The 26,490-nt window shown below is 41.8% G+C and overlaps 3 protein-coding genes and 1 long non-coding RNA gene across 10 annotated transcripts in view; 2 read left to right on the top strand and 2 right to left on the bottom strand.

Annotated features, from left to right (window-relative positions):
• The window catches only part of LOC112223528 (arf-GAP with dual PH domain-containing protein 1), a 32,093-nt gene extending 22,756 nt beyond the window's left edge, over nucleotides 1-9,337 (bottom strand). For both annotated transcript variants that reach the window (XM_024386594.2, XM_024386595.2), the window contains exon 1: nucleotides 8,696-9,337. In XM_024386594.2, coding sequence (XP_024242362.1) covers nucleotides 8,696-8,786 — 91 coding nt within the window. In that variant the 5' untranslated portion in view covers nucleotides 8,787-9,337. The remainder of the gene's footprint in view (nucleotides 1-8,695) is intronic.
• Nucleotides 9,338-9,364: 27 nt separating this feature from the next.
• Nucleotides 9,365-12,484, top strand: LOC112250869. Its single transcript, XR_002953585.2, has 2 exons — nucleotides 9,365-9,531; nucleotides 12,252-12,484. It is a non-coding gene; the product is annotated as an uncharacterized LOC112250869 (long non-coding RNA).
• Nucleotides 12,485-12,780: 296 nt separating this feature from the next.
• LOC112223529 (RNA-binding protein with serine-rich domain 1-like) lies at nucleotides 12,781-17,937 on the bottom strand. Of its 3 annotated transcripts, none has more exons than XM_042305440.1 (7): nucleotides 17,804-17,937; nucleotides 16,576-16,731; nucleotides 16,226-16,390; nucleotides 15,570-15,675; nucleotides 15,218-15,371; nucleotides 13,604-13,748; nucleotides 12,781-13,342 (listed from the first exon to the last, which is right to left on the bottom strand). In XM_042305440.1, the coding sequence occupies exons 1-7, from the start codon at nucleotides 17,872-17,874 to the stop codon at nucleotides 13,237-13,239; spliced, it is 903 nt and encodes a 300-aa protein (XP_042161374.1). In that variant the 5' UTR covers nucleotides 17,875-17,937; the 3' UTR covers nucleotides 12,781-13,236. The 3 variants fall into 3 exon arrangements, with proteins under 3 accessions (XP_042161374.1, XP_024242364.2, XP_042161375.1); XM_024386596.2 differs by lacking the exon at nucleotides 17,804-17,937 and adding an exon at nucleotides 17,384-17,451; XM_042305441.1 differs by lacking the exon at nucleotides 17,804-17,937 and adding an exon at nucleotides 17,011-17,345.
• vti1a (vesicle transport through interaction with t-SNAREs 1A) overlaps nucleotides 17,889-26,490 on the top strand; it is a 187,038-nt gene continuing 178,436 nt past the window's right edge. For all 4 annotated transcript variants that reach the window (XM_042305443.1, XM_042305445.1, XM_042305442.1 and 1 more), the window contains exon 1: nucleotides 17,889-18,020. In XM_042305443.1, the coding sequence (XP_042161377.1) occupies nucleotides 17,927-18,020 (94 nt within the window). In that variant the 5' untranslated portion in view covers nucleotides 17,889-17,926. The remainder of the gene's footprint in view (nucleotides 18,021-26,490) is intronic.

Below are 26,490 nucleotides of genomic sequence, written 5' to 3'. Positions count from 1 at the left end.
AGAAACCCTCTCCAGTAGGTGTACCAAAACATTCAAGGTCCATTTTCTCAAAAGTGGGGTTACAAGTTTATCAACTTTCAATGCAGCATTAATTTCCCATTGTTCCTCAACTGCAGTGTATTGTATACAAATGTAAAGCTCAGAATCTGTACTTTTATCCAACGTAGAAAACACAATTTTGAAAAGAGATGGTCGGACACATATGTAAGTGCAATTGCTAAATACAGTATATATTATGCTGCCAATTGCTCTCGTCTGTTGTACACCTTTTTGATGCTATTCATGCTCTCAGTTTGTGTGCCATGTGCTCCCTTTGTTCTTGTTAATGTTTGGCAGTTTTCTAAGTTTATTACATTTGACCGTTATGCCCATTTCTTTCCTGTTTATTCTCCCGGACCTACTTCTTCATTCATGCACTTTTATGTTGATTTGACCCTGATAGGTATTTTTTGTATCTGCTCCTAGACCACCACATCCTTCCTATCCCTACCAACCGGCCTTACAAGCCAACAGAATCCCCCGTCCGTCCGTCCGTCCGATCATCTCCATCTCATTACATGTTGACCGAAGCCCCATAGTGGCAGCAACATTGAACCTAACTTACAGTCCACCCTAGGCTAGTGCTTTTCTTTATGGTCCTTCGAGTCGGATTCAATTGCGGCCATGAAAGAAGAACAACCTGACAATCCTATTCCTGGCGTTTCCAAATCAAATCAAATCAAATTTTATTTGTCACATACACATGGTTAGCAGATGTTAATGCGAGTGTAGCGAAATGCTTGTGCTTCTAGTTCCGACAATGCAGTAATAACGAACAAGTAATCTAACTAACAATTCCAAAAAAACTACTGTCTTATACACAGTGTAAGGGGATAAAGAATATGTACATAAGGATATATGAATGAGTGATGGTACAGAGCAGCATAGGCAAGATACAGTAGATGATATCGAGTACAGTATATACATATGAGATGAGTATGTAAACCAAGTGGCATAGTTAAAGTGGCTAGTGATACATGTATTACATAAGGATGCAGTCGATGATATAGAGTACAGTATCTACGTATGCATATGAGATTAATAATGTAGTAACATTATATAAGGTAGCATTGTTTAAAGTGGCTAGTGATATATTTACATCATTTCCCATCAATTCCCATTATTAAAGTGGCTGGAGTAGAGTCAGTGTCATTGACAGTGTGTTGGCAGTAGCCACTCAGTGTTAGTGGTGGCTGTTTAACAGTCTGATGGCCTTGAGATTGAAAAGCAGTTTTTCTGTCTCTCGGTCCCAGCTTTGATGCACCTGTACTGACCTCGCCTTCTGGATGACAGCGGGGTGAACAGGCAGTGGCTCGGGTGGTTGATGTCCTTGATGATCTTTATGGCCTTCCTGTAGCATCGGGTGGTGTAGGTGTCCTGGAGGGCAGGTAGTTTGCCCCGGTGATGCGTTGTGCAGACCTCACTACCCTCTGGAGAGCCTTACGGTTGAGGGCGGTGCAGTTGCCATACCAGGCGGTGATACAGCCCGCCAGGATGCTCTCGATTGTGCATCTGTAGAAGTTTGTGAGTGCTTTTGGTGACAAGCCGAATTTCTTCAGCCTCCTGAGGTTGAAGAGGCGCTGCTGCGCCTTCCTCACGATGCTGTCTGTGTGAGTGGACCAATTCAGTTTGTCTGTGATGTGTATGCCGAGGAACTTAAAACTTGCTACCCTCTCCACTACTGTTCCATCGATGTGGATGGGGGGGTGTTCCCTCTGCTGTTTCCTGAAGTCCACAATCATCTCCTTAGTTTTGTTGACGTTGAGTGTGAGGTTATTTTCCTGACACCACACTCCGAGGGCCCTCACCTCCTCCCTGTAGGTCGTCTCGTCGTTATTGGTAATCAAGCCTACCACTGTTGTGTCGTCGAGCTGTAGTCGATGAACAGCATTCTCACATAGGTATTCCTCTTGTCCAGATGGGTTAGGGCAGTGTGCAGTGTGGTTGAGATTGCATCGTCTGTGGACCTATTTGGGCGGTAAGCAAATTGGAGTGGGTCTAGGGTGTCAGGTAGGGTGGAGGTGATATGGTCCTTGACTAGTCTCTCAAAGCACTTCATGATGACGGATGTGAGTGCTACGGGGCGGTAGTCGTTTAGCTCAGTTACCTTAGCTTTCTTGGGAACAGGAACAATGGTGGCCCTCTTGAAGCATGTGGGAACAGCAGACTGGTATAGGGATTGATTGAATATGTCCGTAAACACACCGGCCAGCTGGTCTGCGCATGCTCTGAGGGCGCGGCTGGGGATGCCGTCTGGGCCTGCAGCCTTGCGAGGGTTAACACGTTTAAATGTCTTACTCACTTCGGCTGCAGTGAAGGAGAGACCGCATGTTTTCATTGCAGGCCGTGTCAGTGGCACTGTATTGTCCTCAAAGCGGGCAAAAAAGTTATTTAGTCTGCCTGGGAGCAAGACATCCTGGTCCGTGACTGGGCTGGGTTTCTTCCTGTAGTCCGTGATTGACTGTAGACCCTGCCACATGCCTCTTGTGTCTGAGCCGTTGAATTGAGATTCTACTTTGTCTCTGTACTGGCGCTTAGCTTGTTTGATAACCTTGCGGAGGGAATAGCTGCACTGTTTGTATTCAGCCATGTTACCAGACACCTTGCCCTGATTAAAAGCAGTGGTTCGTGCCTTCAGTTTCACACGAATGCTGCCATCAATCCAAGGTTTCTGGTTAGGGAATGTTTTAATCGTTGCTATGGGAACGACATCTTCAACGCACGTTCTAATGAACTCGCACACCGAATCAGCGTATTCGTCAATGTTGTTGTCTGACGCAATACGAAACATCTCCCAGTCCACGTGATGGAAGCAGTCTTGGAGTGTGGAGTCAGCTTGGTCGGACCAGCGTTGGACAGACCTCAGCGTGGGAGCCTCTTGTTTTAGTTTCTGTCTGTAGGCAGGGATCAACAAAATGGAGTCGTGGTCAGCTTTTCCGAAAGGGGGCGGGGCAGGGCCTTATATGCGTCGCGGAAGTTAGAGTAACAATGATCCAGGGTCTTTCCACCCCTGGTTGCGCAATCGATATGCTGATAAAATTTAGGGAGTCTTGTTTTCAGATTAGCCTTGTTAAAATCCCCAGCTACAATGAATGCAGCCTCCGGATAAATCGTTTCCAGTTTGCAGAGAGTTAAATAAAGTTCGTTCAGAGCCATCGATGTGTCTGCTTGGGGGGGGATATATACGGCTGTGATTATAATCGAAGAGAATTCTCTTGGTAGATAATGCGGTCTACATTTGATTGTGAGGAATTCTAAAACAGGTGAACAGAAGGATTTGAGTTCCTGTATGTTTCTGTCATCACACCATGTCACGTTAGTCATAAGGCATACGCCCCCGCCCCTCTTCTTACCAGAAAGATGTTTGTTTCTGTCGGCGCGATGCGTGGAGAAACCCGCTGGCTGCACCGCTTCGGATAGCGTCTCTCCGGTTAGCCATGTTTCCGTGAAGCAGAGAACGTTGCAGTCTCTGATGTCCCTCTGGAATGCTACCCTTGCTCGGATTTCATCAACCTTGTTGTCAAGAGACTGGACATTGGCGAGAAGAATGCTAGGGAGTGGTGCACGATGTGCCGTCTCCGGAGTCTGACCAGAAGACCGCTTCATTTCCCTCTTTTTCTGAGTCGTTTTTTCGGGCCGCTGCATGTAATCCACTCCGTTACACTGGTTGTAAGGCAGAACACAGGATCCGCATCGCGAAAAACATATTCTTGGTCGTACTGATGGTGAGTTGACGCTGATCTTATATTCAGTAGTTCTTCTCGGCTGTATGTAATGAAACCTAAGATGACCTGGGGTACTAGTGTAAGAAATAACACGTAAAAAAACAAAAAACTGCATAGTTTCCTAGGAACGCGAAGCGAGGCGGCCATCTCTGTCGGCGCCTGTTGGACCATGCGCTCTGGACGCATGGTCCAACAGCCTGCTCACCTCCAAGAATATGAGGTTGAGTACATCAGCCAAGCTGAAGGAGGCCCAGGAGCCATCCCCAAATGGCAAACAGAGGCCCGAAGACGATGGGGCACTCCAACGCACCCTGGCTCTACTCCAGCCTCCTCGGAAAGCTCTACTCCAGCCTCCACAGGCTCTACCCCAGCCTCCACAGGCTCTACCCCAGCCTCCTCGGAAAGCTCTATTCCAGCCTCAGGCTCTACTCCAGCCTCCACAGGCTCCATTCCAGCCCCCACAGGCTCCATTCCAGCCCCCACAGGCTCCACTCCAGCATCCTCAGCAAGCTCCTCTCCAGCCTCCTCCATAGACTCCAGCCAAGGCTCACAAACAGGCTCCAGCCCAGCTTCCTCTTGCCGATCCTCAGCCTGTAGTGCCCCCGACCTATCTGCAAACTACCAAACACCTACAAATTCTATGCGAGGTCAACCAGCATCCAAGTAACAAAACCTGCCTGGTCAACTCCCCTGTTACAGAGTTATCCTTAAACTAGTCAAGGTAACCCTCCACAACAAAGAAAGATCCATTGACACCTATGCAATCCTCGATGATTGATCTGAGAGAACCATTCTCCTACAACCAGCTGCCTGCCATCTCCAGCTACAGGGTGAGGCTAAACAACTAACACTGCAGAGCGTGAGACAAGAGGTCGAAACCTTTCAGGGCTCCACGGTATCGTTCGAGCTAACCTCGGCCTAACATCCAGGACAGTCTTTCCAAATAAGCGATACCTTCCCAGCAGACCGGCTTGCCCTTGCCAAAAATAACCAACTGACCGCATCCCTCCAGAGAAGGTACCAACACCATTGAGGACTACCTCCAACTCTTATCACTCATGCCTCATGCAATCCCTTAACAGCCTGTTACTGCCAGGACCAACCTTGGGGCCTTCGCTCCTCGGAGTACTACACCGCGTCAGGGAATATGCAGTTGCAATCAGCGGCAAACATTAAATGAATGTTCCACCAACCTGGTGAAGATGTAAGACATTCAGTGGACCACTGCTTCTACAGTGCATTTGGAAAGTACTCAGACCCCTTGACTTTTTCCACATTTTGTTATGTTACATCCTTATTCTAACATTGCTTAAATTGTTGTTGTTTCTTCTCATCAATCTACACACAACACCCCATAATGACAAAGCAAAACCAGATATTTTTTTACAATTTAAAGATTTATTACGTTTCTTGTTTTCAATCAACCGACAAAAACACATTCCACATTCACACGTGGCAGACATAAATAATCAAATCAAATATAAAACAAAACAAACAAACTTGCTGCAGCACTATTAGCGTTCCTATTAGCTATTTCCAGCCTTAGCTGAGACGACGAGCAAATCATTAGTTTTTTACACAACATGTATCTGCTTATTTCCCTAATCACCCCATTCACTCTGTCCAATTTGAAATATAGTTGAGTAGTGGAGACCAGAGTCTATCAAACTTGGGCTTTTGTGGAGGTCATAAGTCAGCTTTTCAAGAGTAATAAAGTCAACAATCTGGTCAATCCACATTTTAAATGTAGGAGAAGTATTAGAAGCCCACAATAGAAGAATACATTTCTTAGCAAAGTATGTGATCGTAATAAACACATTTTCTCTGTCAGGATCAAGAACAAAGTCCTGCTGGGCATTAAGAAGATAGATACACAGGGTCATATCAAACTGTACATCAAGTATTTTCTGTGCAGCAGTATGTATAGGTTGCCAAAATCTGGTAATCTCTCTTCAACTCTAAAATATATGCATATAGGTTCCCCTTTCAGAGGTACATCTTTTCAGTCAGGAGAAATGTCTGTATTCATTCTATGGAGTCTCACTGGGGTGTAATAAAATTAGTGTAATTAGATTCTTTAATTTGTTACATTAGTAGAGGAGCAGTATACCCTGTCGCAAACATCCACCCATAACTCATCACTGATAGTCAGACAAAGGTCCTTTTCAGAGATTATTTTCAAAGGAGTAAAGGAGGAGCCTCCTTTCTCAGAAAGGAGCCTATAGATATGAGATTTTGCCTTTGATGGATTGTGCTGTGACAAGAAGGGTCTCAACTTCATTCAGCTGAGCTCTAAACCTCCCCTTGGAAGTAAATTAGGAAATGATTTGTCTAATTTGAAGATATTATTTACAAAAACGGATCTTGGCACATTGAATTCACCACAGAGTTGGTTTTCTGATGAAACAGGTCTGAAAAGGTCCTGAACCCTAGAGAATGCCAAAGATTAAAGTTGGCATCCCTCAGGGCTTTTAGCAAGTCTGGGTTGCATACTATAGGCGAGTGAGAACATATTTGGGAGGAAATGCCAAGCTACAGTGCCTTGCGAAAGTATTCGGCCCCCTTGAATTTTGCGACCTTTTGCCACATTTTAGGCTTCAAACATAAAGATATAAAACTGTATTTTTTTGTGAAGAATCAACAACAAGTGGGACACAATCATGAAGTGGAACGACATTTATTGGATATTTCAAACTTTTTTAACAAATCAAAAACTGAAAAATTGGGCATGCAAAATTATTCAAGACCCAGATGAGCTTCCCTGAGACGGTTTCTGACAGTTTGTGCAGAAATTCTTTGATTGTGCAAACCCAAAGTTTCATCAGCTGTCCGGGTGGCTGGTCAGATGATCCCGCAGGTGAAGTAGCCAGATGTGGAGGTCCTGGGCAGGCGTGGTTACGCATTGTTTGTTAGGCCAGTTGGAAATACTGCCAAATTCTCTAAAACGACGTTGTAGGCGGCTTAAATTAACATTACATTCTCTTGCAACAGCTATGGTGGACAGTCCTGTAGTCTGCATGCCAATTGCACTCTCCCTCAACTTGAGACATCTGTGGCATTGTGTTGTATAACGAAACCACACATTTGAGAATGTCCTTTTATTGTCCCCAGCACAAGGTGCACCTGTGTAATGATCGTGCTGTTCAATTAGCTTCTTGATATGCCACACCTGTTAGGTAAATGGATTATCTTGGCAAAAGATAAATGCTGACTAACATGGATGTAAACAAATTTGAGAGAAATAAACTTTTTGTGTGTATGGAAAATTTTGGGATCTTTTATTTCAGCACATGAAACATAGGACCAACACATTACATGTTGCATTCATATTTTTGTTCAGTGTACAGTACATTTAGAAACACATTGAGGCAGAAGTAGTCCCTAACTACAGATCTAGGATCAGATTACTCTACTTAGTAATTGTAAATTTAACTACTAGTCTTGGGGATGAAATATCTGACCTTGCTTTATATCACTATTTCACGCAGCGGAGACATTCTGAACATTGGCATAATACTGTGTGACATCAATGTGTGGGAGCAGATGACTAATCATTTGGTAGTGAAACATCACTGGTGCAAATTAGCCTGCATTAAACAGTGGAATACACTATATGGATTAAAGTGAGCTAAAGGAAATCAATTTCTGCTTTTGTGTTCCAACTTATTTCTACCTCGAATTAGTCATTTTGGAAGTTTTTCTTGGTAAGCCCTTTTCCAATGAAATACACTACTTCTTCATTGAACAAAACACTTATTTTTGATCTGTGGTTGCCAAATATTTCTCTGATCACACATTTTCAACTATAATAAAAACCTGAACTGAGAAACTGAAACGTTTATCACCACCACAAACACATTAGTCATAAAGGAGTGAACGCTGCGAGGTGAGACTTACTATCTATATGCGTTATTTGACATCTGCATCACAAAGTCGTAATGAAGAAATGCAGCACAGACTGCCAGCAGTGAAAGTATGTGTTTATGATCATTCCTCATGTCACCTATAGACATGGTGCCACTGCCAAGAAATCCTGGGTGGGCAGAGCACCAGCACTGGGCATCAGTCCCATCCTGGAACCTCCCCACCAGCTCACTTTTATCACTGTGAGATGAGAAGGGGAAGAAGAGAGGAAGTCCTATAATGCAGAAGTGGTGGTGAGGGGCCGGGGAGGGATGTGACAATAGTTACTGTAAAGCCAAATTGAAATTACCATCCGCAATACAAAAATGCACTCTCAGAAGGTTGTTGCATGCTGACAGACAAGATTGAGCAACACCCATTACATACACCCCAAACACTGAAGACACACACACAGAGACACACTGAGGATTGTACATTTTAGTCATTTAGCAGATGCTCTAATCCAGAGCGATTTATATTGATGTCACACAATGACTACTAGCCACCACAAACACTCCAAACGGCAATAACAGGTGACAAACAGGACAGGGATGACTCAGCAACACCACACATGTAATCAATTTAACCACATGATGGAAGGTACTCAGTGAAGTATAGGACTTTTGTTTACCGGGTCTGCATGTCTCAATACATTTGGCAGTTCTCCATATAGCCTACAGCTTTACAAGGTCCATAGTCCAGCCCCTCGATTGGCGCTGGCTGCCAGTCTAATATAAGGTGTGTCTCGAGAGCAATTCATATTATTTTCTGTTTCCACACCTTTTGTTTTTAGTGCAGTAGAATTAGGCCTAATGCTGTTAAATAAAATATAGACATCAGATAAGGAGAGCACTGACTGACAAGCTGTCACATCGACAATGGTAACAGAAAACAATAGGCTATTCAAGATTCAATGGCAGGTGCATTATCTACTAGGATGATGAGACCTCGCGCGTCGCTCATGAGCACATGAACAGGGACCGGTAAAATATTTGGCGCCCCTCTTTTATTAACAGTTCGTTTCCTACCTGCATTGCCACAATCCGCACATGCATCGTTTCCAGGTCTGGTCAGGACATCTAGCAAGAGCCGTTTATTCGTCTCCGACTCCGAGGCCATAGTCACCGTTTGATCTCCACCCCCAATTCCGAAAGACTTCAATACAAAGCACGTTAACTAGGATAAAGCAACAATCAAATTGTGACCTTGTATTTTACTCAAAATTTAAAAAAAAATGCTAATAATTAATGGCCTATGATAAATCAGCTTGGACGATTTGAAGGTTTGGCAAGTCTCTCTCTCCTGACTACAGCTCTATTAGGCTACGAAGTCTTGCTAACTGCATTATCTCAAGTCTGTCATCCCCTCCTTTTACCCAGACTCATCCCTTCTGCAGTTGCAGTGAGACCTCCAGTGGTATGATGATCATGAAACAATTTCTGACTACCTGTGTAATTTTTCTTTCTGACGGTGACAGCCAACATGTAGCCGTTTTTATGAGGACTATATTGTGCACCTTAGACAAAATAAACTATTTCACTGTTAAAGATTTGACAGCAGACTGTAGCTGGCTCGTACTTTTACTTATTTCTGTCACAGAATGTCTAAACTTTGTTTCTGTCTCTTTAAAAGTTAACAGATTGTCGAAAACGTAATCGATGTTATGGGTTGATTATTCATGTCTAGCTTAGAACGTTTGTCTACGACAAAACTATGCGGCGCTTCAAATATACCGCAGGCTTGCATGACATATTGGTGAAGGTCTTGTTCATTTTTTGTCTCGACCGCTACAGTATGCACTTCAGCAGTAAGTTTTTTCGGCCCTGTACTCCCGACAAAGGATAATTTCATTTGGATAATTTTGGTAAGAAAAATTTACCACTTGTGGTTGAGCAACAGACTCGTTGGTTCAAGCAATAGCTTTTTAAAAATGTATTTGTAATTATTATTTGAATAACTTAAAATTGTACAAACATACGGAAGTTGAATTATACATTCAAAATGTATATTTAGCCAGCAATAGCTTCGTGACGTGCGCAGCAACTGGATCGTCACTAGTTGCCATAGTCATAATTATGGCTAAACCCCACCTACAGTGCCTTCGGGAAGTATTCAGACCCCTTGACTTTTTCCACATTTTGTTACAGCACAGCCTTCTTCTAAAGTGGATTAAATAAACAAAAAAATCCTAAACAATCTACACAGAATACCCCATACTGACAAAGTGAAAACAGATTTTTAGAATTTTATGAAAATATATTCAATACAAAAAACAGACACCTTATTTACTTTGAGAAATTTTGCTAGCTTGAGATTTCAGTTTAATCTTCAGAATCTCTTGTTTTACAGACACCTACAAATCCAAGTTGTGTGCTAAACTATTAGTATAATTTCATTACATCCAGCCTATCTATGTATACAGTGCATTTGGAAATTATTCAGACCCTTCCCCTTTTCCACATTTTCCTACATTACAGCTTTATTCTAAAATGAATTAAATGAAACATTTTCCTCATCAATCTACACACAATACCCCATAATGACAAAGCAAAGAGTAAAAAAAAAAACAGATCAGGCACAGATCTGGGGAAGGGTACTATACACATATCTGCAGCATTGAAGGTCCCCAAGAACACAGTGGCCTCCATAATTCTTAAATGGAAAAAGTATTTTCCTAGAGAAGGGCCTTGACCAAGAACCTGATGGTCACACTGACAGAGCTCCAGAGTTCCACTGTGGAGATGGGAGAACCTTCCAGAAGGACAACCATCTCTGCAGAACTCCACCAATCAGGCCTGACGGAAGCCACTCAGTTAAAGGCACAAGGCAGTCCGCTTGGAGTTTGCCAAAAAGCACCTACAGGACTCTGATCATGAGAAATAGGATTCTCTGGTCTGAAGAAATCAAGTTTGAATTCTTTGGCCTGAATGCCAAGCGTCACATCTGGAGGAAACCTGACACCATCCCCACGGTGAAGTATGGTGGTGGCATCATGCTTTAGAGATGTCTTTCAGTGGCAGGGACTGGGAGACTAGTCAGGATCAAGGGAAAGATGAACGGAGCAAAGTACAGATAGATCCTTCATGAAAACCTGCTCCAGAGCACTCAGGACCTCACACTAGGGCAAAGGTTCACATTCCAACAGGACAACAACCCTAAACACACAACCAAGACAACGCAGGAGTGGCTTTGGGACAAGTCTCTGAATGTCCTTGAGTTGCCCAGCCAGAGCCGACTTGAACCCAATCGAACATCTCTGGAGAGACCTGTAAATAGCTGTGGAGCAACACTCCCTATCCAACCTGACAGAGCTTGAGAGGATCTGCAGAGAAGAATGGGAGAAACTCCCCCAAATACAGGTGTGCCAAGCTAGTAGCGTCATACCCAAGAAGACACGATGCTGTAATTGCTGCCAAATATGTTTCAACAAAATACTGAGTAAAGAGTCTGAATACTCATGTAAATGTGATATTTCAGTTTGACATTTTTTATAAATTAGCAAACAATTATAAAAACCTTTTTGCTTTGTCATTATGGGCCATTGTGTGTAGATTGACAAGGGGAACAAACGATGTAATCAATTTTATAACGAGGCTGTAACTTAACAAAATGTGGGAAAAGTCGAGGGGTCTGAATACTTTCCGAAGGCACTGTATGGAGACATGCAATGATGGAAGCATTTCCTCAAAGTTACCCAAACAAATAAACAAACAATCATATATAGCCACACACTTCCCACACCCCTGTATATCTAAAATGTATCTTCTTAAAATCAGGATTTTAAACCTAACCTTAAGACCAAACTGCAAATATGTTTATTTTTTGATTTAGCCAATTTCGACTTTGTGGTAACTAGTGACAACCCAGCAACTGCACAGCTCCACATAACTTCTGTGGTTTCCAGCTGTAGCTGGCTGCTTTTCAAATGCCAGGGAAAGGGGTGTTTGAGCACATGTGTATGAGATCTGTGAAATGAAAGTTCAACTGCTTTTGCTCTCCCTGTAGCTGTCTAGTGTTTGAAATACAATGCAACATTGCATCTCTTTGCTGGAGACTATCCAGGCTGTATCACATCTGGACGTGAATCGGAGTCCCATAGGTCGGCGCACAATTGGCCCAGCGTCATCCGGGGTTGGCCGTCATTGTAAATAAGCATTTGTTCTTTAAAAAAACAGTACCTTTATTAAACTTGGCAAGTCAGTTAAGAACAAATTCTTATTTACATTGACGGCATACTGAGGAACAGTGGGTTAACTGCCGTGTTCAGGGGCAGAACAACAGATTTTTACCTTGTCTGCTCGAGGATTCGATCCAGCAACCTTTCTGTTACTGGCCCAAAGCTCTAACCACTACCTGCTGTTCTTAACTGATTTGCCTAGTTAAATAAAATAAAAAGCATTAAAAAAAATCATGAAGTGCTTAAAAGACAGCAGCTATTATAACTCCATGTGTCAATGGACTACCTTGAAGGCCAGATGGATAAGTGAGTGTGGCGCTGTACTTATTTCCTGTTGAGAATGAGATGACTTGATATAAACACGACTGATCTCATCACCAATGTGAAACTATCCTCTGCTATTTCAGGCAGCTGATGGCCAAAGAACCTCCGGGAAAGCTAGGGTTCAAAGACCTGATGGACAAACCCAGCCAGGAGGCACAAGGAGGCCAAACCCTGAACTTCCCTTCCTATACAGTTGGATAAGATCATTGTTGTAATTTTTTTTTTTAACCTTTAACTGCTGCAGTGATATACTAAACATGAGATAGTGTCCCCTCTTCCTCTCCATGTGTATACAATTAAAATGCAATATTGTGGACGGTGTTTCAAGCTTCGTATAAATATTTAGGTAAATGAACCATGCCTTTTTTTGTGTGTGGGTTTGATGTTGGATATAGATTGACAGTAAAACAGTTATTTGAGGTGGCTTTACAGTTCTCACCGGAAGTGGTGTTTCACGCTTGTGTGCATGCACATGGTACACAAAACAGCCTACACTTCTGCATAATGATTGAGGTAACATGCTCTGAGGCTTGTATCAAGTGTAGCAGCAAAGTGCCTAACTAACTACTCAAGGCACTATGGAATGTTGTAGCATGGTGTGATTGAGCCTGATGAAAACAAGTCAACTTTATTAAAACATCAGGCAGCACATGTCAAGCTTGCTCAACTAAAGAGTTGTAACAGTTGCATATTAAAACTAAACGCACAAATCTATGTGCAAACAAAAAACGAGAATTCTGTAATCACAATGTGTCAGCCACAACTCAGCTGTTGAGGACAAAAAAAACCTGGCTTGAGAGCAGGGCTCACTTCACTCCTCTTGCCTCAGATTGAGCCTAGCATTCAACATGATGCTTATAGACCAATAACAATACACTATGACGAGAGAAAGGCTGTCATGCTTTCACCTGTAATGTCCTCTGAGATCAGTGAACATGGAGGGAAGGACTAGGAAAGGAAGCTAAGTAGAACTTTGGATACAGCCATACTTTTACAGTGGAGAACGGGAAGGTGGGAGAAGGATAGGAGGGAGGAGAGTAGCTGTGAGGTGAGAGGTTTCAGGCAGCTCTACCGGGAGGAATTGGAGCTGGAGCGTGAGCGGTGGCGTCTGCGACCGGGTGAGCGCGAACGAGTCCTGCGGCGAACCGGAGAGCGTCTCCGTGGTGACCGAGACCTTTGGGAAACAGAGAGAGGTGGATGAAAACAAGGGGATGACAAAGGTCTTTAACTTTACAACTGAGGGGATACATGATCATCTGCCATTCATTCTGTAATCAGGGATTCAGAACAGAGGATACAGATGTTACCATAATAAAATAATAGGAACAAAGTACATATTTGTGTAATAAATGCAGAAATGTACTGTAAAACATGTAATTATTGTGACTGACAAACATCCACACACACATTGACATTAACACAGTAGGAGACTGACCTTCTCCTCAGGCGTGGAGGGGTGCGTCGCCACATCGGGGGTGGTGGGGGCATCCTGCGAGGGGGGGAGGGCCTGCGAGGGGGCGGGCGTATTACCCTAGGAGCCAGCACGGCAGTGGCTGTGATCTCCTGTCCGTCAATCTGACCTGCAGACAACAGAGGACAAATGGAGGTACATTTTTAAATGATGTTCTAATTGTATGATTCAGGTAAAAACTCTGAGGATAGGTTATAGACAGAGAGTTCAATAGAGTAGAGCGCTGTAGTTGACTTTTACAATGCATTCAAACTAGAGGTCGACCAATTCATCGGAATGGCCAATTAATTAGGGCCGATTTCAAGTTTTCATAACAATCAGAAATCTGTATTTTTGGACACCGATTTGGCCGTTTATTTTTGATTTTGAACACCTTTATTTAATCTTTATTTAACTAGGCAAGTCAGTTAAGAACACATTCTTATTTTCAATGATGGCCTAGGAACAGTGGGTTAAATGCCTTGTTCAGGGGCAGAACGACAGATTTTTACCTTGTCAGCTCTGGGATTCAATCTTGCAACCTTACAGTTAACTAGTCCAATGCTCTAACCACCTGCCTCTCATTGCACTCCAAGAGGAGCCTGCCTGTTACGCGAATGCAGTAAAAGCCAAGGTAAGTTGCTAGCTGGCATTAAACTTATCTTATAAAAGATATTCTTTCATTGAAAGAATAAACATCTTGTTTTCGAGATGAGTTTCCGGATTCAACCATATTAATGACCTAAGGTTCGTATTTCTGTGTGTTATTATGTTATAACTAAGTCTATGATTTGATAGAGCAGTCTGACTGAGCGGTGGTAGGCACCAGCAGGCTCGTAAGCATTCATTCAAACAGCACTTTCGTGCATTTGCCAGCAGCTGTTTATGACTTCAAGCCTATCAACTCCCGAGAATAGGCTCGTGTAACCGATGTGAAATGGCTAGCTAGTTAGCGGGGTGCGCACTAAAAGCGTTTCAAACGTCACTCGCTCTGAGACTTGGAGTAGTTGTTCCCCTTGCTCTGCATGGGTAACACTGCTTCGAGCCCAGGTAGGAGCGAGGAGAGGGATGGTGGCTATACTGTTACACTGGCAATACTAAAGTGCCTATAAGAATATCCAAGTCAAAAGGTTAAAGGAAATACAATTGGTATAGAGAGAAATAGTCCTATAATTCCTATAATAACTACAACCTAAAACTTCTTACCTGGGAATATTGAAGACCCATGTTAAAAGGAACCACCAGCTTTCATATTTTCTCATGTTCTGAACAAGGAACTGAAACGTTAGCTTTCTTACATAGCACATATTGCACTTTTACTTTCTTCTCCAACACTTTGTTTTTGCATTATTTAAACCAAATTGAATGTTTCATTATTTATTTGAGGCTAAATTGATTTTATTGATGTATTATATTAAGTTACAATAAGTGTTCATTCAGTATTGTTGTAATTGTCATCATTTACAAATAATAAAATGTAAAAATCGTCCGATTAATCGGTATTGGCTTTTTTTGGTCCTCCAATAATCAGTATCGGCGTTGAAAAATCATAATCGGTCGACCTCTAATGTACACCCAGAACCATTGGTCTCCACCAACCTCCATCCATGTGTTTTAGAGCCTTCTCGGCCTCATCGGCATTCTCAAACTCCACGTAGGCGCAACCCTTTGACAGGTGTGAGCGGAGCCTGTCCACAGGCATGTCAATCATCTTGATTTTGCCATAGGAGCTGAAGATCTCCTGGATGTGTTCCTGAAAAGAGCAGAGACTTTAGTCAAAACCCACCCCCAAGATATTGCTCCCTACTTCAACAAACCTCCAATGCCTTCAACATGCGGTCTGCAGCTTGACAAAAACAATGCATTCAAATAGGCTATATGGAATCCCATTGATGTGCACATACACTGTATTCATGTACACTTGGACACTGGGTGAGTCATTTTGACTCACCTTGACAACGTTTCTGGTGAGGCGGCCCAGGTACACCTTGGTTGGTCGGGGGCTGGGGCTCCTCTTACGCCTCTCCTTGTCATCCTTTTTCAGTGATGACTTGGATCTAGAGAACAAACAGAAGAGGTCTTACTCTATTCCTTCACTCAAAAAAAGATGTCACTTCCAAGATCACATCTCCTTAATCCTGTTTTTGGATTAGCTTTAGGAATGATCACAAACCCTGGTCCAGCAGAGTTACAGAGCATGCAGGCTTTTTTTGTCAGCCCAGCACTAACATACCTGAAACAACTAATGAAGGTTTAAATGTTAAACCATTAGGTGAACTGAAAGTATTTAGTGCTGGTGTGGAACAAAAGCCTGCACACTTTAACTCAGGGCTGGGATTGGAGACAACTGCTTTACACTTTACAGGTCACATGTAACAGTTTAACTTTCATCTGTCCCCTCGCCCCTACCTGGGACCCTCTGCACACATCAACAACTGCCTCCCACGAAGCATCGCTACCCATCGCTCCACAAAAGCCGTGGCCCTTGCAGAGCAAGGGGAACCCCTACTTCAAGGTCTCAGAGCGAGTGACGTCACCGATTGAAACGCTTTTAGCGCACACCACCACTAAGTAGCTAGCCATTTCACATCGGTTACACACACATACTTGGACCGTGAGCGGCGGTGGTTGTCGTGGCGGCGGCGACTGGGCGACCCGGAGCTGGTTGAGCTAGAAGATCGGGAGCTGGAAGACCCGGAGCGGCTTGAGGCAGAGGAACTGGAGCCGCTGGAAGAACCGGAGCTGGAGCCAGAGCTGCTACTGGAGCTGGACCTGAGTGAAGACCGGGAGAGGGGCTTACTTTAGACCCGAGTGAAGACAGAAAGATGGGCTTACTGTGGGGCATCAGAAAGCAGTGACTGCGGATATAAGTTGTCTGATAAAAACAAGAGATGCTATGGTAAGGGTACAGTAATAGTAAGAGAGATGAGAAAGGACATCAACATATTGTGTCTGACCTGCTGCTCCCAGTGGAGCTACGTCGCTTGCGTCCCTTCTCCTTCTCCCTGCCCCTGTCCTTCTCAGGTTTCTCCTTGGTGGCACCCGTTTTCTCCTTCCCTCGCTCTTTTGCCTTGTCATCCATATGCTCCTTCCTCCTCACTGGAGAAGGCGCCCTGTAGATTGATAGTAGAATGACTGTCTATATCTAGCTAGAGGACAAGTAGAAACTATTCAGACTTTAGCTACAATTCCAGTCTGTGATGCAACATGTTGCATATACAGTATGTTTGTGAGCTTGCTCGTGAAACTCCAAGGCACATAACGTTACACATCTATAATCCAAATATATCCTGTTGGCTTGATAATTTCAGTGCTGTAAACATTGTCTTGCTTCATATCCGTCAGCTGATAATTCAGGGAAATGGCGGGAAAAACGATCTAACGTTACTTACGTTGTAGACTGAATCTGATTCTAATTTTCTGAACCGACAATAAGTCAAATCTGTCTGTGCCCTTGAGCAAGGCACGTAACCATGGTTTGCTAAAGGGGCGCCATACTACTATGGTTGACCCTGTAAAAACAACACATTTCCCTGCACCTATCCGGTGTGTGACAATAAAACATATTTGTATGTTTTTTTTGGCTGACGTGCCCATACAACTAGCTTGATCTAGATACCCTCTATTTTGCTAATTCAACGACACATCGGTGAAATATACTCTTGAGTCAAACTGTGTTTCCTAAAACAACAACATATCATACATCATACGTCTATATACAATCGTTAATTCGACGATTAAAGTGGATTGAAAAGGAACATTTACATATTTGTTCTGGTTGCAGCAACAAGTCGCAGAGAGATGACGTTGCAAAGTTGAACCGGAGAATGTGACATTTCTAAAGACGCGCAGCTCCCTCTGCTGTATTTTATTGGAATAGGACTCCTTGGGAGGTATACATTGTGTATCACATTTTGATACATTAAAGACAAAATGTGGGATTAGTAGAGATTAGCAACATTCTTTATTCTGTATAAATGTTCGATGTCTTCTTAAAAACAAATGGTTTATTCTATTTCAATGTGATGAAGCTATAAATAAATGTGTAGCTAATGCATAAACTGTAGTTAATGCGATGTCTTTCATTTCTCTGTACACGTATTTTTTTTCTGGCCACGCATGGAGAAAGTTTTGACACTTCATTGGAAGAACCAGTGAATTAGTTAACAGTTGCTGCTTTCTTACCGGGTAACATTTTCTGTAACGCAACACGGAAGTGACGGCCCGCCTTCGCAGAAAGCGTTGTTTTGCTTCATCTTCAGCTACTTTTCAGCCAAGAAGACACCTGTTTTACAGTCAAACTTCACTATGTCTTCAGATTTTGAAGCCTATGAACAGGACTTTGGAACCCTGACAGCAGAAATAACCAACAAAATTGGAAGGATTCCCAAATTAGGTGGAGGTAAACCACGTTAAGCTCTATTAGTTTGCCAACGAATGACTTCTGTCATGTCAACAAATGAATTATGCAGCTAGCTAGCTAGTTTCACATTACACGTATTTTACGCAAATGTCATCATATTCACTGCCGAGTATTTAGCTCCCTAAAGCAATTCAACTAGCTTTGTGCTAGTGAAATAACGACGTTACCTATCCAACTAACGTTAACTAGGTATTTAGCACATTCGCTATCAAATAGCCATTAATAGGTCTTGAGCGTTCATATGCTGTGCTGACAAACGCACAGCAGTTTAATTCTACATTTATGATGATATGTTCTTGAAGGGAGATTGAATCCTGGTTCAATGGCAATAGGTTGTCCGGCTCCTAGAATTGGTACTTAATATAAAATATTATCTTTCAATCATGTACCTAAGCTAAACATAATAGGATTGGACTTTTAATAAAGTAAAACGAGACTTTATTCATATCTAGAACATGATGTGGGCTACATTGACAAATAATTGTCTTGTTTGTGAAGATGTAGGCTTTAGTGGGACTGAATTGTTGAGTCAAGCCACTTAAGTGCAGTAGACCTAATCCATCATTTTATTTTTTCATAGTTCCACTTCTAAAGTGGGTAATAAGATATAAAGTAGGCCTACATCTAAGAAACGAGATGAAATTGCCCTTCCTTCCTACATTTATTTAACCTCAAAACACAAGAGGGTTTCGACACCCATCTCAGATTGTTCTGAAATAGTTTGTTAGAAATGGATAAGATTAGCATTCCTAAAAACATTATTTTGTTTAAATATAATTTGATCTCTGAGAAATTATGCTGATTGATTGCACCCATTTTAATTTATAGGATTCATATAATCTTCAAAAAATATAGTACCTAACATCTGATTTGGACCATACTTCTTCCTAAAAATGAGTAAGACATGAAGAATTCAATCCAATTATCAAAGCCATTCACAGACTAGAGGTTGACAGATTAATCGAAATGGCCGTTTCATAACAATCGGAAATCGGTATTTTTGGGTGTTTTTTTTGTTTTTGTTTTACACTTTTATTTAATCTTTATTTAACTAGGCAAGTCAGTTAAGAACACATTCTTATTTTCAATGATGGCCTAGGAACGGTGGGTTAACTGTCTAGTTCAGGGGCAGAACGACAGATTTTCACCTTGTCAGCTCAGGGGATGCATCCTTGCAACCTTACAGTTAACTCGTCCAACGCCATAACGACTTGCCTCTCTCTCGTTGCACTCCACAAGGAGACTGCCTGTTACAAGCCAAGATAAGTTGCTAGCTAGCATTAAACTTATCTTATAAAAACAATCAATCAATCATAATCACTAGTTAACTACACATGGTTGATGATATTACTAGATATTATCTAGCGTGTCCTGTGTTGCATATAATCTGACTGAGCATACAAGCATACACGTATCTAAGTATCTAACTGAGCGGTGGTAGGCAGAAGCAGGCGCGAAAACATTCATTCAAACAGCACTTTCTTTGCGTTTTGCCAGCAGCTCTTCGTTGTGTGTCGAGCATTGCGCTGTTTATTACTTCAAGCCTATCAACTCCCGAGATGAGGCTGGTGTAACTTAAGTGAGATGGCTAGCTAGTTAGCGCGTGCTAATAGCGTTACAAACATCACTCGCTCGGAGCCTTGGAGTGGTTATTTTCCTTGCTCTGCATGGGTAACGCTGCTTCGAGGGTGGCTGTTGTCATTGTGTTCCTGGTTCGAGCCCAGGGAGGAGCGAGGAGATGGACAGAAGCTATACTGTTACACTGGCAATACTAAAGTGCCTATAAGAACTTCCAATAGTCAAAGGTATATGAAATACAAATGGTATAGAGGGAAATAGTCCTATAATTCCTGTAATAACTACAACCTAAAACATCTTACCTGGGAATATTGAAGACTCATGTTAAAAGGAACCACCAGCTTTCATATGTTCTCATGTTCTGAATAAGGAACTTAAACGTTAGCTTTCTTACATGGCACATATTGCACTTTTACTTTCTTCTCCAACACTTTGTTTTTGCATTATTTAAACCAAATTGAACATGTTTCATTATTTATTTGAGGCTAAATTGATTTTATTGATGTATTATATTAAGTTAAAATAATTGTTCATTCAGTATTGTTGTAATTGTCATTATTACAACAACAACAAAAAAATTGGCAGATTAATCTTTATCGGCTTTTTTGGCCCTCCAATAATCGGTATCGGCGTTGAAAAAAAAAATCATAATCGGTCGACCTCTATCACAGACCCCCCACACCACACTAGAGAGCAATAGGCACTAACTCCGCCATGGTTTGTTGGACAAAGCCTATGGGAATATGAATGGAGTTTTTGTAGGGGTTTTGGATAAAGGCCGAAAATAAGGTCTGTGGTAAACACAGGCTTTGGAGAACTTATAGATTTTGTTCTATGAGATCATCTTCATTAGTAAAGGTTACATTTTGTGGATTTGATGCATTTATTTAAAAAAAAAGCACATTAAGGCTTCCTAATTAATAAAGGTTATGTTAACTGACTGGTATTATCTCATAGAACAAAACGTATAAGGTCTCCTAAGCCTGTGTTAACCTCAGACCATATTTTTGCCCTTTATCCCAAAACCCTATTCTTTCCCCATAAGGATGCCTGAACGAACGAGGCGTATCTCTCATTTCTGGTTTTTGACTACAAGCTGGCGAATGCTATTAGCTGAATTTCTCAGAGATCAAATACAATTTAAAACAGGCAACAGTAAACGCGTTGTCCACCACGAATGATGCAGCACCTTTTGGCCAATTGAGATATTGTGTGTGATTTAACACGTTTTGGTTAATTACTGTAAAGTAGCTGCCACCTTGGGCCAAATAGTGTAATTTTGTAACTGACTGATCTCTATAGCGAAGATGCATCATTTATCCACGTTTAGAGATATCAGGTGTGACGAACGTACTAACACACAGAGACAAATCCACAGTCCCCTCCCTGGTTTCCACAGTCCCCTCCCTGGTTTCCACAGTCCCCTCCCTGATTTCCACAGTCCCCTCCCTGATTTCATCGATATGAATGTTCGTGCATATGTTAAGTCTTGACAGTGTTTGCAACATGTGTACCAAATTTAGTTACAATATGAATATCCTTGATGGATTTATGTGCCAGCCAACACCCATATGAATGATTATTGGCCAATAGTGGCCATGTTGTTTTAGGTACTAATCTGGAAAATATTGCGTTGAGAGAACCTTTATCCAAAGATGCCACATATCAAATTTTGTGTAGATCAGTCATTTGGTGCCAGAAGAGTAGTGTTTTTTAAAGTGGAAAATCCATTATGGTGGACCACAGGCAGATTTGTTCCGTGTGAGGAGAGGTACCTATGTACCAAATTTCATGACTGTTGGTCAAACGGGGTGAGGGGCGTGACCTTTCAAAGTTTGCATTTTCAATCTCTTATTATAGCGCCACCATCTGGCCAATCAGTGTAATTTAGTAAATGCCAGATCTGTATGGCAAAACACATAATTCAGCCAAGTTGTCAAAACTGGGCCTGTACTGTCTGCAATATATTGTGGGACTTATGTACGTAGAGTTGATTAACTATAGCGCCCCCTAACGGACGGAGACGGATCCACAGTGGGGGACAATAAACCATAGAACTCTATGCACAAGGTCTTCTTTAAACAATTTCCACAAAAATGTTTACTAATACACATTTACTTGAACAGTTCAGATGCAAAGTTGGGTAACGTGATCACAGTTGGTGCTGTTGGTACCGTGTATGTTTAGAGTTGTGTGGTTTAACTTTGTAGACATTCGTTATTGTTTCGCATACATTTTAAAGTGAAAATGACTAGTCTCAACATCAATCTGTTACTGTGGAATTGACCTTATTCATAGTTGTATGCTAATGTTCTTTATTTTGAGCTCAAATATTTATTGTGAATGCTTCTAGTTTAGTCTAGCATAGGTCTAGGTATAGTATAGGTCTAGTATAAGTCTCCTTGCAAGTGAACAATTGTCTGACTTCTGTTTGCAGATAGATTAGTATATTTGTATATTAGTATATTTGTAGCAGGGATGTGTTATTGTGTTATTCTTACGGGATATTTACACCTCCCGACATCTTGTCCTCTACCAGGGATTTGGAGTGGGTGGAGGGAGAATGAGCCTAACAAGAGGGCATTTGGTATCAATGCAGTTATGCATGAGATCTACGAGGAATGACACGAAACACCTATACCCATTGAACTGTGGATCAAATGTTTAAGACACAAGTGCATCGGTCTGCAGATCCCAAAAATCGATCCAAATGTAGCATGCGTCGGTCAGAAAATCGATTGGAACATTTCGAATTGCCGGTTCACAATATGTTTTTGCTCATATTACATTTGTTCTACCTTCCGAAAAATACCTCCTATTTTGTGATGGGTCAGCATCCCTGTGCTATGATTTCTACTCCTTATATTCCACGGCGTGACGAATTCAGGCTGTTCTGAGGGCAACTCAATATTAGGAAGGTGTTCCTAATGTTTTGTACACACAATATATATTCATTGGCCATGTCATAGCTAAATTATGAAAATGTACACATATTGAGCTCAAACACTTAATGTGCAGAAATGACAACTTAATAAGTGGGTGATGGTGATTTCAGAACCAAAGTGAGGGGACATGAAAACCTAGGTGACTTTGACACTAATCTGATTGTGGTAGTGGGGTGGTAGATGCCTAGTCTACCTTATGGCTCAGATCAGGTGCCTACATTGTAAATACATTTATTTAGTTTTATTTAACCAGGAAGGGCTCATTGAGTTTTAAAATCTCTTTTTCAAGAGTGTCCTAGCCAAGATAGGCAGCACCAAGTCATTACAAAAATTACAGACAAACAACATGAAAAACTACAAGTAATCTAGTAAAAACCATAGAATTCACAAGAGTATAACAAAATCAAAAACAGCTAATTAAAAATATTGACAGGTCAGGGAATCAGTCTCAAGATCATTCATCAGTGATTTAAAAATACCAATCGGGACAAGTTCTTCCAGTTTAAAAGTATTTTGTAAGGCGTTCCAAGACGATGGCACAGAGTACATAAAACCCCTTTTACCAAATTCAGTTCGGACATTTGGAACAGTTGGCATGATAAAGTCCAGCGAACGAAGAGAGTACCCACCAGATTTCTGAACAATAAAAATGCCCAAATAAAAAGGTAGTAAACCCAAAATGGCTTTGTAAATAAATGTATACCAGTGCCTGAGCCTACGAGTGACTAGAGAAGGCCAGCCAACCCTGGTATACAAAGTGCAGTGGTGCGTAAGGGTTTTGCAGTTTTAAAATAAAACTCAAAGTGCCATGGTGAAGGGTATCAATTGATCTCAAACACTGAGCGGAAGCATTCATGTATAAAATATCCCCATAGTCTAGTAAACTCGTAAATGTAGCTGATACGAGCCTCCTTCTGGCTTCAAAACAAAAACGGGCCTTATTACTAAAGTAAAATCCCAATTTCAGCGTACATTTTTTTGTAAGTTGTTGAATATGCAATTTAAAAGAGGCCGTCATCAATTAAAATTCCAAGATATTTATATGAGGTTACAACCTCAATCTCCTTGCCCTGACAGGTACTAATAGGTGAAAGGTTCAGAGGTCTATTTCTTTCTTTAGAAAACACCATTAGTTTAGTTTCCTCAGTATTGAGGATAAGCTTCAATTGACACAAGGTATGTTGAACAGTATAAAAAGCAGTTAGCAAGTTCTGTAAAGCTTTTAAAAGAGACCAGACACAACAGTAAATAACAGTATCATCAGCATAAAAATGAAGTTGTGCATTTTGGACATTTGTCTAAATCATTTATATAAATAGTGAATAAGAGAGGACCAAGTACAGAGCCTTGGGGCACACCATTAAAGACAGACAATTTAACAGACATAAGCCCATCAAATTGAGTGCACTGAGTTCTATCAGACAGATACTTAGCAAACCATGCAACTGCATGCTCCGACAGACCTACACTCGACAATCTCTGCCTTAGTATAGCATGATCAACTGTTTCAAAAGCCTTAGAGAGATCAATAAACACAGTGCTGTTTTTTGTCAAGGGCTTCAGTGATATCATTTAAAACGTTCATGGCTGCTGAAATTGTGCTATGCTTATTCCTGAAGCCTGTTTGGTACATTGATAAAATAGAGTTAGTAAATAAAAACTCTTTTAGCTGTTCACTCACAAGGGTTTCAAGTATTTTCACCATAGACACACACACACACACACACACACACACACACACACACACACACAAAGTCAGCTCAGACAGATCCAGCTCAGAGACCCAACTCAATTTCCGTGATGGTTAAACGTTTTTTAGTGTAAACTTAAGCTACTAAAACCAGATATAAAGTATGTATAAAAGATCATGTAGAAATATATTTTGAAATAAGAGAGAACTAACAATCACCCGCCCCCGCTGCCATCTTTGCCACCCAGCTGAAAAATAATCCTGGTTGAAACACTGCGTATCTGATCGTCTTGAAAGGGAAAGATACACATCCTAAGATCTACCCATTACTAACTTTTCTGTCTTTAGTCTCAATTTTAACCAGATTAATTTCACCTTTTTGTTCATGCCTTTTAGGAATTCTCTCCTGAAATGAGGATAACAGAGACTGTAGAGAGGCCCGAGAGCCTAACATCATGTATCATAACTGTAAATATATCTGTACTGGTCTCATAGTTAAGTGAACACTTTATTTCTACCTATTCACCGGCCACAGCCTGTTCACCCACTGAACAACAAACAAAAGATCCTGCAGCTGGCATTGTCTTCCTTTGCTTAGCTCATATTTGCTAGGTCTGTTGCTTGTTTATTTTCCTACGCTATGGCTCATGGGAATTTACATTCGATTTGAATTGTCATGGTTTGAACTGGCTTCTTGACGGAAACAATGTGTCTCTTCCACAGTGTAATTTCCCCACGTTTCCCACCACCCAGCATGTTAAAATAAGCCCACATGAATATGAACTAAGGCGGAAGCCCATGATACCCAGCAGTCATTGTTACGTGTCCTCTGCTCCTACCAAAACAGTTTGCACTTGAATTTCAATTCCATTCCTACTCATGAAGACATTTCTCATGTCTTTCTCTCCTCGCTCAAGTGCCTGAGTTGTGCCCATCGGTTGGCAGCCCTCAATTTCATACGATGACAATGGCTACGACAAAAGCTTTTTGTCCCCAGTGGATGCTGTGTTTCCCGACATCACTTATACACAATCGCAGATAATGGCTGTGGCACGCGAAGAAACGTCCTTGACCCTCTCTTGGCCAAGCCTTCAGCGTTCACGCCAGAATCAAATTGATAATGTGTTTTTGTTTTGCTTTGTTACTGTCCGAAAAATGTGGGACTGAGGTTTGAATAAGAGTACAATGTATTGCAAGGTCTCGTTCCATAAAACATGGATGTGTTTTTTTTCTCAAGAGTGTTTATGGAAAGCTGAAGGCCTGTCAATCACTGGCTATTAAATATTGAGCAGAGATGCCGAGCTCAACTTACATTTTTTTGCGGCCTGTTTACAAAACGACTCATCCGTCAGACTGCGGCTCTCCTAGTAAATAGCCATGCATATTTCTGGATCATCTTGTCCAGGCCAATGCTGGAGAGGGCTACACCAGCTCACCTCGAGGAGAATCACCCCCGGCTGTTTACTTGTGTAGGCTGTGAGGTTTTCAAATTGGATTTGATGTCTGACAAAAGGCAGTGCAGACTCAGGGGTAAAACAATGAAGATCTTCTCTTGGTTTTCACACTGTTATGCCCTGTTACTGAGAGGCTAGCCTTGTGGTTGGATTTCACACTGTTACGCCCAGTTACTGAGAGGCTGGCCTTGTGGTTGGATTTCACACTTTTACGCCCTGTTACTGAGAGGCTAGCCTTGTGGTTGGTTTTCACACTGTTACGCCCTGTTACTGAGAGGCTAGCCTTGTGGTTGGTTTTCACACTGTTACGCCCTGTTACTGAGAGGCTAGCCTTGTGGTTGGTTTTCACACTGTTACGCCCTGTTACTGAGAGGCTAGCCTTGTGATTGGTTTTCACACTGTTACGCCCTGTTACTGAGAGGCCAGCCTTGTGGTTGGATTTCACACTGTTACGCCCTGTTACTGAGAGGCTAGCCTTGTGGTTGGTTTTTGATCTGGAAGTTTCTAGTAGTGCGGGCTTTCAGCTACATGTCAGTTGTCGAAAATCTGGTCAATTAGGCCTATTTAACAAACATTGGTCCATAGCAGGGTAGGTCTTTTATAATGATCCTTGACTTCTTAGATGTTGGTTTCAACTCTGGGCCATCAAGGCATCAGTTTACATCAGACGAATAAAATATGATATGTCCAAATGTGGACGGAGAATATTAGGAGTATTTATCTCAATTGTTGTTGCTGCTACTAGGGATCGGTGCAAATACTCCAGGACACGATTCAAGATT

This window comes from Oncorhynchus tshawytscha, linkage group LG24 (genome assembly GCF_018296145.1).
Source record: "Oncorhynchus tshawytscha isolate Ot180627B linkage group LG24, Otsh_v2.0, whole genome shotgun sequence".
Taxonomy (NCBI): Eukaryota; Metazoa; Chordata; class Actinopteri; order Salmoniformes; family Salmonidae; genus Oncorhynchus; species Oncorhynchus tshawytscha.
Note: the sequence above shows the minus strand (reverse complement) of the source record. Positions and strands in the feature narration are given on the sequence as shown.